General features: G+C 43.9%; 1 protein-coding gene across 1 annotated transcript in view; it reads right to left on the bottom strand.

The window, feature by feature from the left end:
- Positions 1 to 12,736, bottom strand: part of ACAP3 (ArfGAP with coiled-coil, ankyrin repeat and PH domains 3) — a 105,724-nt gene that overhangs the window by 28,975 nt on the left and 64,013 nt on the right. Inside the window, exons 7-11 of the mRNA XM_085298902.1 lie at positions 10,072 to 10,255; positions 7,885 to 7,929; positions 7,330 to 7,425; positions 6,893 to 6,967; positions 5,493 to 5,504 (exon numbers count right to left, since the gene is read on the bottom strand). Of these exons, the coding sequence (XP_085155028.1) occupies positions 5,493 to 5,504; positions 6,893 to 6,967; positions 7,330 to 7,425; positions 7,885 to 7,929; positions 10,072 to 10,255 (412 nt within the window). The remainder of the gene's footprint in view (positions 1 to 5,492; positions 5,505 to 6,892; positions 6,968 to 7,329; positions 7,426 to 7,884; positions 7,930 to 10,071; positions 10,256 to 12,736) is intronic.

Genomic DNA, 12,736 nt, shown 5'->3' with positions numbered 1-12,736 from the left:
ACCTTCCAAGCACTTTTTAAAGATGATCACTTCACTGCACCTCACTTTGTGGAAGAGATAAAAGTGTTGGGGGGGCACACGCTGTATAATTATAATTGCATGATTTCTTCAGCTGTCCTCATATGAACATGCAGTGCAGTGGTAAGGAGGATATGTTGCTGATGATGAATGCAGGAAGAACAGATAGGATAGGCAGGTCACATGCACCACTGGAGTAAAAAGTCAGTGGAGGCAAGCCAGGTGTTAACTTAACCYTGTTGAGTTTGAACTGTATCACATTCTCTCTCCAAACTGTATGGCTGAAGGTGCATGGAGCTGTTCTTTGCCTTTGAAAGAACTCTGCACCAAACTCAATTTTAAAAAGAAAGTGAGAATTATACACACGTACAACATGCACTTATATAGCTGATAAGACACAGAGCCATCTGGATGGTGTCCAAACTTTGAAACAGATTGCTGAGAGGAATGACTTGTATGCTCTATTTCAAAGCTGTTTTTTTTTTTTTTTTTTTTTTTTTTTTTTTTTTTTTTTTTTTTTTGGTTAGGAAACATCCCCAGGTCAAATTCTGCTCACATTTCTACTGATGCAATTCCTGACCAACTCCTCTGACGTTAACAGAACTACTGCTGGGCAAYTGAGGGCAGAACGTGTCCCCAAGACTTGTAAACTGTATTTGTAAAGTAGATCCAAATCAAAGAAGAGATTTGACGGACAAGCACCAGTCTGCCTTCTATCCCTGTGCATATGGCTGCCTAATCGTCACGGGTAGTATGTTCAATTCCATTGCACTCAGCTCCTGGAGCCTTTGTACAAAGCTATGCAGTTTTGAAAAACAAACTAAATAAAGGAAGGAGAGGCAAAGAGAAAAAAAAAAATCCAGAAATTCTCTTTCGATCACTATCATTTTCCCTTCTCAGCGAGGCAAAGGCCAAAAGGGAAATGTGCAGAAATGGTTCAACTAGCTGGGAGGCAAAACCATGGCAGGACTCAGGAGGGTTTAAGGTCCCTGCCACTCAGATTGCATCACAGGAGATTGATYATCATCAGTCCAGGAAGAAGAGGTCAGCTTCATTAGGAGTGACTCAGAGGGACAGAATTACCCTTTGTCTTAAGAAGATGTACATAACCCTTCCAGTTCAATACTGGTAAACCAGAGCATGGCAAAGTCTGAGCAAATCTACGTTGTTTGAGCACTGACTCTGTCCTCAGTACCTTGTTTCTCTAATGAAAAGAAAATGGAACATTAAAATAAATTGCAATTACGGAAGTCCCAGCACACTACAATGATCTTAAACAATGAGTTTAAACAACGGATTGCTAGGCACATCATCTTGCCTTAGCCCATACAGGGAACTTTACCACAGTCATTGAAAATAGAAGACAAATTTCTGCAAGAGAAGTTACAAGAACATCTGTTGAAGCCTCATGCACATGCATGCACAAACACATTTTGATTCCTGGTAAAAGTTATCTCAGAAAGCTGTCTGGGGAGATAGTTTTGAGAATGGTGTGAAGAGACTTAACATGAATTGTGAAGGTGTCCCTCACCTCCCCTGAATCACTAGAGAGAGTCTGCCAAGTAAGAAGACCTGCCTAAGAGGATACCTTCTGAGGTAGGAAGGTGTTGTTTCTCTAGTACAGATTCATCCCTATCCCAGAGGGCAAACACCTAGCAGAGAGCAGATAGAGCCTTTCTTTATAAATACTAAGACTTCCTTAAAATTCTTTAAAATACAATCACTATGATAATGGCCCTCCCTGGAAAGCCATGGCATGCACTCCTCACTATCAATTCAAAATGAAAAAAAAAGATAATCTTTCTCTTTACAGTGTTTTGATATCTACTAATAGAAAACACTATATCAAACTAGGCAGTCATGACCAGTGAAGCATTTTAGTCTAGCTGTTTTTAGAGATTCAGAGACACATAGCCACAACTAAATACTACCAAATCTCCTCATTAATGTATTTCCAATCAAAACCATTTAGGATAACAGACAATAAATGCAGTATATGCTTTCCCTCACAGAAGACAAAGGCTTTATCCAGAAGTRCCCTCTTTTCTTGTAGAGTAACCAATGATGCTCACTATTTAATATTATGTACACGGTAATAACATKATGTATACATGCATGTGTAGAAAAAAAACTTCTTCCAGAAATTAATTACAAGCTGTATGTGACTAGTTTAGCTATGTGATTCTAAAGAGAACATAATTCAGAGGAATATTCACATTCCTTATAGATGTGCACACACTCCTTCTATTCACACACCGGTGTATGCACATTCTGTCTTCTCCTGGCGCCTAAGAATATTTAAAGCTTTTCTCTATCTGGTTATTTTTACCTCTGTATGGATAAAGTGTGTACATCACAAGAACCTCCAAGGCACACAGGATTTGGAGGAGGGCTCCCACACACACATACCCCTGTTCTGCACAGAAAATTTTCTCTCATTCTGGCCAAATCCCATTTACAGACCTTTTGTTTCTTGAATTGCCTAAAGCCAAATGATTCTTCTGCTCTGCAGCTTCCCACCAGGAGATGCTCAGAGATCTGTGCTCCGCCCCAGGGCTTTTCCATCCCACAAACAGAACCAAACACATTTTCTCTGCTGTAGTAATAAACCTGGACTTGCTCTTGGGTCATATTAGCAAGCAAAGTCCTACAGGCACACCTTGCTCCCCCTGGAAAAAATGCCTTCTAAACTTTCTCCCCAGATTGAACCCACCCTGCAGGGATATCTCCTTACCAGGAGGTATTCAAGCCTGCCAAAAATCTTCATGTTGCCAGCTGCAAGGGAAGTTCTCCTGCTAGAGAGCAGGGAGCAGCTCTGTGTCCTCTTCTCTCTGCTCTCTAGAGTAGCATCTCTGTTAAGCACCGTGGGCTGGCAAGGAAGGAGGGATTTCTTTTTCAGTCCCTTCTCCTTTACTCCTCCTATTCCTTTTTGGGTAACTGTAAGATCTGCTGTTGGCTCCTGTCAAAGCAAGGGATACTAGGGGAAGGAAGCCTGCTGCCTCTGGGGACCACCTGCTTGTCCCCTCCTCATGCCACCTATTCACAGTCAATCAGCTTAGAAAAGGGCTAATTATCATACAGCTGTCACAGAGGGACAAAAGGGAGTGGGAAAAGCCAGAAAATGCAAAGCAAAGTTGACAGGAAGATGTCAGACAGTGCACCCTGACCTTAACAGAGTCAGGCTTGTCTGCTTTTAGCAGGGTCTGCTTCCCCTGGCTTCTTGGAGCAGAGCAACATTTTGGCCAGTAATTTGACCCCTGCTCCAATACAGACACAGAAATAAGGGTGCTGAAGTGGCATATGGCCCCTAGTTTGTTATTTACCAGCTAGACTAAATGAGGCAGAGAGCTCTGCCTTGGCACTCCAGCCTCCTGCCTTCTCATGCAATCAGTGACCAGATGCACAAGTGCTTCCTCCACTCCACAGCAGGTATGAAGCTGCAAAGAAACTTGCATTCTTTTTTACTTTCAGAGAGACTGGCCTACCAGTTTTGATGAACTTGATGGGTTCAGGAAGGTCAGGATCTGAGAGGGAGGACTGGTTTAAATCTTTTCCCTTCTCATGATGAGCTGAAAAAGTTTCCTGGGCCCATGTTTTCCAGTGGTGAGTCCTCCAGAATTTTTCTCATAAGTGGGCCAACCTACAACAGCCTTTGTGTGTCTTTGTGCATCCATCTGAAGCAACCGAGCTCATCCACAAGAAAACATATAAATTTATTGCATGTGTGATTTAAGACACAGTTTAGTTCAAAATTCTACAGAAGAAGTGTAGAAAGCACCAAAACTCCGTGTCCCTCAGCCTCTGCACAAATATATTCCATACTACAGTTCCTTCACATATGCATCTTATGCACACAGTCAGAAGAGGTATCCTATCCTTCACAATAACACTCTCYTCTTTCTTTGCCAAACAGGCAAGAGAGCTCAGAAGTATTTATTATAGTTGATAAAAATTCAGACTCTTCCCTCTCTCTTGCCAATTTTATTGACATACTTTTTGTGTAAATAAGCATTATTTTAATATGAAGTGTGAAGCCACAAATGGAGCCCCTTAAGGTTTTGCAGCTGAGAAGACAGTGGGCAGTGGTTAAAATAGTAACCGCTTGAAATGATAGTTGCTCTAGCAATCCACACAAATGGTGGGAGATGCCCCTTGAGACAGTATAGGGAAAGGAAGGGATGGAAGGAAAGCATCTGAATTTCAGCATCACAGAATATAATCAAGATTAACATTGATGTTTCTCCCCTACCAAATTTCTTTTAATTAAAACAATAATGAAGCAAAATGCCACAAACCACTTCCTTAAGAACAGGGCTCTTAGAGGGCTGCCTTCCATGTGTCACAAAACTACTCAAGACAATTCAATTAGCAAGGCACTATCAACRGAATTTGCTCTCCCACCCCAAGCACACTTCGAAACAAAAATCTATTGTTTCAAACAAGATTCTCTCCTTTTTTTGTCATGTCTCAGTAGGCTGTTTGGGGAGACACTGCGCTGAGGATAAAAGATACTTTCGTCATTCTYCTCCATAGTTGAATGAAACCAGATCTTCAAGTTTTGCACGATACTAGAGGATACCTCTGAGTTTGGCTGGGCTCAGCACGAAGACACACATTCAAGTATGTGCTGTGCTTCCTTTGAAGGTTTCCAGATGTTCACCTGGTGCAGGTTATCATGYTCTATTATTATGGGAGAAGCTACACTAACTCAGCCTAGCTGAGGAGCAGTCTGATAACACACATCCAGGAAGGAAGCTTTTGAGCATAAATTGGAACGGGGATGTTCAGTTCTCTCATAAGCCTATGCACACAGGTAGCCACAGGAGAAGCTAGGTCTGTGCATATGGATCCTGATGAAGAGCAACTGTTCATTCTGCCTCTTGTAGTTCAAACTCTGCTTCATTTGTCAGCAAAGCCATGTAATGTGAAGAGGTTTAAATGAATTACATTGCACTAGAGAGAGCCTCCACGTTTCCTCAAATGAAGTCATCGCTCCAGCAGAGTTCCCCAAGGGTCTGATGGTTCACAAATGGATTTTYGAACCCTCAGGACACTTAACCAAAGGGAGTGTATACACAGGCCAATTTACAACAAATGTCTGTCATGAGCTTTCAAATTATGTTAGATTTCCATTTTATAAGATATGACATTTTTGAGAGAGAGCATTAGAAAGCACCACTCAGTTTCTTCTTATGGAGAAATGTCAGTTCACACAAATGCCTGCCAGACATGGACTCTTCAGTGAGTCCTGCTCATGGCTTGGGTCCTGAATGTCTATTTATTTTGGCTCTCAGAAATTCCCTCTTATTATGCCACAGTGCATGGAGATGTTCTGGAAAATGCAAAAGCACAGGATTGCAGGGGAAGCTTGGGTTGACAGGTTTGCTTTTAAAGCCAGGACTTTTAAGTAAAGATCCAAAGCACCAAAGCATTAGTTCTCAGAAATGAAGGAGGAAATACCTGTGGGTACTTACCTGCAGGAGGGTCTGCAAAGGCAGGTGAGAAGTCCATGAAAAAGAGAAAGAAAAGAAGAAAAAAAATTAGTTGATGTTTCTACAAAGTTCAGACATGGAATGATCCACAAATGAAAGGTCTAGAAAAGCAGAGATCACGTTAACTGAAGCTGTCTCCCTATTGAAGGCTCAAAAAATTGAGAATAGCCATGGTGGCTCTTCCCAATTACTGTAGGCTTATAGCACATACATACGCGTGCGCACACACACACACACACACACACACACGCACACAATGAGTTACCCTAGCTTAGCTGACAATAGCTTGTTCAGGCACTGTAGCTCTTTGCCTAGGACCCCATGGACCTTCCCCAGCTGCTCAGGGCCGTAGCCGTATCACATCACCTTAAGCAAGGATCACCCAGACTGCAGTCTGGAGCAGACTTGAACAAAAGTAGTTCACTGCACTGTGTTTCTCCCTCAGTGGCAGTACTGAGCCCTGCCTTCTTCTCATGACCCGTTAACATAATTCAGTACAGTGTGAGCTGCCTGTGAATGAAGAAAAGGCCCTGCAGCAAATCCTGTCTCTGGGGACCAAAGGAGTGCATCCGTTCATTTGTCTGCTAGGTAATTTAACAGAGGATCTGGCCATCTGGCTAGGCTGGGCACTCAGGCATGCTGCCATGCTGCTGCCTTACCACAGCGGAAGGCAGTGAGAGGCAAGAAGTCTGACTGGACAGATGTGTGAGCAGAGGGAAGTGTCAGAAGGGACATGCTAGTACCGCAGCAGCTGGAGATCACGGGGCTTGCTACACATAAGTCAGCTTGCTTAGCTAGGGGAAGGATGTGAGACAAYAGAGGAGAGAAGAGGAGAAAGGGTGGGCAAGAACTGCAGAGATTGCAGTTGCCCTAGCCTCTCTCCAAACCAAAAGCAGTTCTGCTATGCAGTCAAGTTGTTTTCATAAAATGGTTACAAACAACTACATCTGCTGCTTCATCTCAGAACCATTCACAGATGTGAACCATTCAGATCTCCCCACATTCTCAGGAGCGAAGAGGYAGATAGCACACAGGGAAGACTTACAGAGAGAGTGAAGTCAGCGGCAAACAACAGACACTCTGATCCATGGGGTCCTTCCTGTCTGCCTCTCCCTTGTTTACTGGCATATGTTAGTAGCTGAATGCCTTGTATTTGATCTAACCTACCTGTTAGCTAGACTCTAGGATAGCACTGCACATGGCAGTGGTTTGTACAGCATTTAACCAAGCCASTACTAGGTTATTATATCTGTTTCAGTAACTTCTACTGCTTCAAGTTGTGAAAGACTGCCCCAGCAAGGCTCCTCATCAAATGGTAGAGTTGCCACTCCCCTGTTGATGGAGAGAAGCACTGCTTCCACAAATGCAGCCCTGGGACTCACCCTCTGCTGTATCAGTGCGTGCTTGTGTTCCATCTCCCTCTTCTCCACTGCAGAGTCAATCACCAGCTGGTCCAGCTATGGAAAGAGAACACCAGGCATGAAAGCCAGGAAATAGGTTTTTGAGCCACTGTCCATCTCTGCTTCCTTGTTCTGGGATTACACCAGCCATTCCTAACAGTATAAGACCCCATCAGATGGGAAAAGGGTTACAGTGAAGCTGCATTTGGGTAAACACACAGAGTAACCATAGCTCCTGGCTGCCACCCCAACAGTGCTGAATGGCTCACCTGACAAGTGCAGGGCTTAATGTAATGCTCTGATCACTCCCTGATTACCAAGTATGGTAGCTGAACAGGAATGAGGAGGCCTTTTCGGGATGAAAGAGTGCAGAAGAAAGAACACGCAGATGGAATTAATTGTATCTTCCATCACCTCACCTCTGTAGCTAGTTTCTTCATGTAGGGATCTAGTTCATGAAGAAGACTGTAGCCCTGCTGGAAAAAGGTGTACTGGGCATGCATGAAGGACAGCATCTGGGGAAGGAAATAAAAGTAAGATAAGAACAGGCTCTGGGACAGCCAAGTATGAAAGGCATTTTMTCTCTCACTTCTCATAAACATGTCCCCTCAAGGCACAGTACTACCTTGTCCCTTCCCAGAACAACCCAGTCATTCACTGCCTCTCCCTCTTCTCTCTCCTTTCTTCCTCCCACAAATCTTTCTGCACTGTCAGTCAATCCTGTTATGAGTACAAAGCACTAAGAGCATCAGTGTCCTTCAACCCTGAAAGTCCCCTCTGGTTCTGGCCTGTGGAGTATCTTACTGGTCCTCCATGTTCCTCTCTTGTTAGCATGCCTGCATCCCCCAGAGCAGTCCCCAACAGTGTCTCCAGGGAGACTGAGGAATTAGCACGTGGACCCATGCAATCTGAAATAGAGAGGGCTGCCTTTAATGAGTCACTGAGGCTAGCCACTGGAAACAGAGCAGTCTTACCGCATCCAGTATCTCAAACTTCTTCTTGGCCTGCAGAACGTTGATCTGTGAAAGGATCAAGACAAGACTCTCAGCATCAGCAAGCAGTCCAGCACAGAGATCTACAGGCGAACAACTTGTTGCAATACCCCTATCAGCAAATCACGGACTATCCAGAGAGACAGTTCCAGAAAGACAGTTTCTGGAAAGATAGCTCTGGCAAGTTCCATTTCAAAAAAAAGGGAAACAGGTGCATTTTCTGACGTAGACTCCTACTGATTAAGGTTGTTGCTAGATGTATGTCTCTAAGTAGCCTGACAAGAAGGAGTGGTCCCAGAGTACAGTTTGGTATCACACAAAGGAGATGTTTAATCTATCAGGTCACTGCTTTGCTTTCTCTTAGCAGGTTGAAATGTGCCAGAGTGCAATGTCATGGGCTTCTTCAGTAATCCTAGTGCAGCCAATTAGGAAATTGCAGTACCTGTGCTGGGCTTGTATTCTCAGTGTGCATGCCCTCTGCACAYCCATTTTGCTCAGAGAGAAAAATCTGGCTTGCTGCCCCACAGCCCTTTACATTTCTTCAACACAGCAGTAGCAGTCATGCAGGATACCCTGTGCAACCCCTGATGCATCTAGGCTCCTGTAATAGAAGAAGGGGCCTTTGGGTACATTCAGGTTTACCTCTTTGCCATTCCTTTCTCCCTGGCTGGGAGAGCACTGCAGAACCATCYTGCGACAGTATTAGGGCATTCCTTTGAGAATTAGCCCTGCTTCTGGTAGAGAACCAGTCCACAGCATTCACTTTGAGGACAGGAGAGTTCTACCATTCCTGAGGTCCAYCAGCAGATGCTTAGCAGAATGGTTGTAAAAGTTACCTTTGACACCTCACAGTTCACAGCGGATGTTTGATCAGGCAAATCCCATCTGGAATCCCTACCATAAAACACTGGACACAATCAACTGGGTACTATGTCCTGAATCTTTTTCTCTCTGGTTTGTCCTACAGCACCGGTGAGGTGAGCCTACCAGCCTTTCACTCCTAGTCCCCACTCAGTGCAATTGTACAGTTACAGCATATTTTGGAGTGAACAGCAACCTGTAGCCTGAAAGAACAGTAAGACAGGAATAACCTAGGATTACAAAGTAYGTTGGAAAAAACGTAAAGGTAATATTGGTTTTCAGTGTTCATCACTCTGCTAGTGAGACTTCAGCCACCAAAATCTTTTGGAAAAGAAGACAAAACTTTTGCAAAGCTCCTCAAGCAGGGACAAGGGCAAACTCTGCAAGACCTAGTACATCTCTCTGATCCTAGGCCAAGGATCTGGAAATGAAAAACATCCCTGAGATTTTAAAATAATAAATAACTAAATGTAAGAGGCTGAGAACTGATCCAGAGAGTACTACTACAAAATTAAAAATTGAATAGCACAGTTACACAGCAGCTTTACCAGGGATCCCATGAGACATACTGAGAAGTCTTACAAGTGCTGCAATTAGCACTAAAAAGACTGTAGAAAGTAGTGGAGAGTTTATATGGGGCTTCAGCTGTCATTGTCATGAACAACATGTTACCATGACAAATAATAAGTCCCAGTGTGTTAATAAGTCATTTATAAATGCAGCAACAATTTGCTCACAGTATCTGAACATAAAACTGGGTGAAAGTTACCCAAGCACAGTCTTTTGGCTCCTGTCAGAGCTTTGCTTGCTACAGTATCCATGAACATACCAAATCAGCCTCTTAACTCTGTTCCAAATAAACCTGGTCATGAGCTCCAGCAACACGGAGGGAGACACAAAGGAGCTCAGCTCAGAGACCTCTAGCCTCTCACCTGTGAAACCCCTCTCAACACTGTACATTCAATTCTTTTATATAGACAGCCTGAATTAAGCCAAAGGYAGCTCTGAGCATCCTAGGACCTACTGCAGACCAGAACATTGCCAAGTCATCTGTTGGTTTGTACCAGTGCAATTACTGGTGTGCAGAACTTCAGCAAATGGTGGTGGTCCCAAGGACTCCCCACCACAAGGGGCRGAGGGCCAACTGTCCAAAGAGTTAACAATCCAGTGCCCTTTTGAACCCAGCTGTAAATGTCTACTTGCGCCCACTCACCACTGAACTTCATTCTCTACTGTGGATTATTTAGCAGTTTGCCTTTGCTCTTTTGTTCTGGAGGTGAAGCTAGAGCTGGGGACTCAAACACCAACCTGTAACACATAGTCTAGGGCCAGATGCCGGAAACACTTTCTGGTGATGGTCAGGGTGCCTGTTGCCTCCTCTACTTCATGGGGCTTGTGCCGAGGTGCCTGGGCATTCTTCACCAGTGAAATCTCCATGTCCTCTCGCACCTTGTCAAACTGCTTCTTGGTTTCCTTGAACTTCCGCACATCACTGGAACCCAAAGAAGTAGAGATGGTGGGAACCATCATTACAGAGCAGACAGAACATCACTGATAAGAGCAGAGGAGGGAGAGATGAAGCCAAGTGCACTGTGATCCCTCAGAGAACATCCTCAAGATGTCACTCTGACCCTATCAAGCTCCACTGTGTCCAGCTGGACTGACTCCAGAATAACTCTAGAAGGTCTTCCTTTAGAGGCAGTTGGCAGGGAAAGACACTGCCCCCAGTGCACTGCAGGCATACACACTGCCTTGAAAGCCCTAAGGAAATTCTCCAAGGACTGTATCCAAAAAGCCAGGCAAGACCGCATCCAGCACAATAGCAGTCCATAACTGTCCTCAGAACAATAAGTGGAACATTTCTGAGCCTGTCTGTAAAAATATATACTTACATTTTACCCCRGGAAGAGACTAAAACTAAGTGCTACTCAAATTTAGGATAGATAGGTCATTCAGTAAGGGCACCTGGGCCACTCATGTGCTTCTCTAAGCAGTTCTTTTCCTGTCTGATCATAAAATCCAGACTTTGATCATTTCTTTTTCATTACATATATATATATATACACACACACACATATATATATACACATATATATATATATAAAAAATACACTCCTATAATAGGTGCATTTATTAGCATCTGCATTGAGAAATATCTGACCCACAATACGAACTTCCTAAGCTTTATGCCTTCATATAGGATCAGGGCTCTGCTTTGCAGGGAGGAGGCTAAAAGGCATATAGCTAGGGCCAGTCCCCATCTGTTCAAAATCGTGCAACATACTTCAGGCAAAATAAAGCGGAGAGGTTAAAGAAAGGAAACTAAAGTGCTTTATGTTTACTCACATGTCATGGACTATGGTAGTAAGCTGATGCAGTTAACACCTCTATGTGTCTATTCTGTTCCTTCTGAAGCATGGCTGACTGAATGGAACATGGAGCAGCTCTGGCACTGGCCCCAGAGCATTGTTAAGTCACCCAGGACTGGCTTCAATTTATTTGATATGCCCGACATAAATTAAAGCAGTTCAGGAAAGGCTGCTCAGCCCTGCCTCTTCAGATATCTCTGCTTGGGAGTTCAGTACCAAGGAAAGGGGCAAAATGGCTGGATAGGACTAGTCATTGCTTTCAGCAGTCCCATTCTGAACTGCTGCAACCCAGAAGTAAACACTTAATAATATTCAGTCAGGGGAGCTCTATTGATTTATAAATTGTTATACTTTATAAAGTAGTTCGAAACTGTCAGCAAATAAGCAGCATCCACCTACACTTTGCCCTGGGTGATGAAGTCCTTTAGTTGACCATGACAACAATCAGACTGTGCCCTGTGGCAAACAGCCTGAACTTACATACAGCTATTGTATGGTCCAGAGACTTTTCCATAGGCAGGTACAGTAAGGTTAAATGAAAATAGATGTGACTAGATTATAGTCTTGGTAGACGTTGCTTCTTCACATTGCCAATGCACAGGGCTGCTGGGTGACATGGATCATTCAACTCCATTCACAGAAAGATATGGAGGTCAGTCACTTCTTTTTGCATTTCTTGGGTCACTTGTAGCTCGGAGGTGTGAGGATTTCACATAGCTTTCAGTCCAGCTTTGTGAGGAACAGCTTCCTCATCTCTATGTATCCCCAGTGGAAAAGAGCAGGAGTCTGAAAGCATGTGATACTTTTGGAAATTCAAAGCTAGCTCTAARCCAGACTGCAACAGCATGAGTATAACCCCAAAACTTAGCAAATAAAACCCTCCTACTCAGAAAGACTGGTGGCCTAGTGCTGTGCTAAGGCAGTCACAGAACATTTGCTTACTGAAAGCACAAGCAGAGCAAGCTCACTTCTGCTCACTTACATGTTCACCACATAAGTATACCAGGCAGAGACCTTCAGGGTTTGGGAATGGGGAGGGCTGGTGAGAGGCTGAACATAGCTCTGTCAGATATGTATGAAACACTACGTAGGGCACAGTTGCTGATGTTCTTTTGTTCCCTCTCTCAGTCAGAAAGCCGCAGATGTGGCCCCAGGTAGATTATTCAAAATGATGCCAAACACAGAAATTGTTTCCCAACCAAGAGTAATAGCAATGCAAAGATCAAAGCATCAGCGCATGAAAGTGAGGAGGTTGAGCAGTAAAAGTGCAAAAAAGAATAAATCAAAGATGCTGGAAGGATAACAGGCCTAAAATGAATGTGAAATTCCCCCTTCAACTGCCAGGACTTAAGCAGATTAAATCTGAGCTCATCAGAAAAATGATTAGAGAGAAAGTGGGTGTAGAGCATGTGTGCTAGGCAGGAAGAGGGGGATGAGGAATAAGGTAGGGAGGGGGTCAGCTAGGGACTCCCTTGCACCAAACCACACACAGCTGCTGAGGGATTCACAGTCAATTATGAGTTCCCATGGTAACCAGCTCCTGCTTAGCTGAAGGCCTCAGTTGTCTCTCTGACCTATATTCAGCTGATTTGGGATCTCATGCT

The sequence above is a fragment of the Rhea americana genome, unplaced genomic scaffold (genome assembly GCF_003343005.1).
Source record: "Rhea americana isolate MKP2758 unplaced genomic scaffold, rheAme1 scaffold_143, whole genome shotgun sequence".
In the NCBI taxonomy this organism is placed as follows: Eukaryota; Metazoa; Chordata; class Aves; order Rheiformes; family Rheidae; genus Rhea; species Rhea americana.
This window is presented reverse-complemented; position numbering and strand designations above follow the sequence as displayed.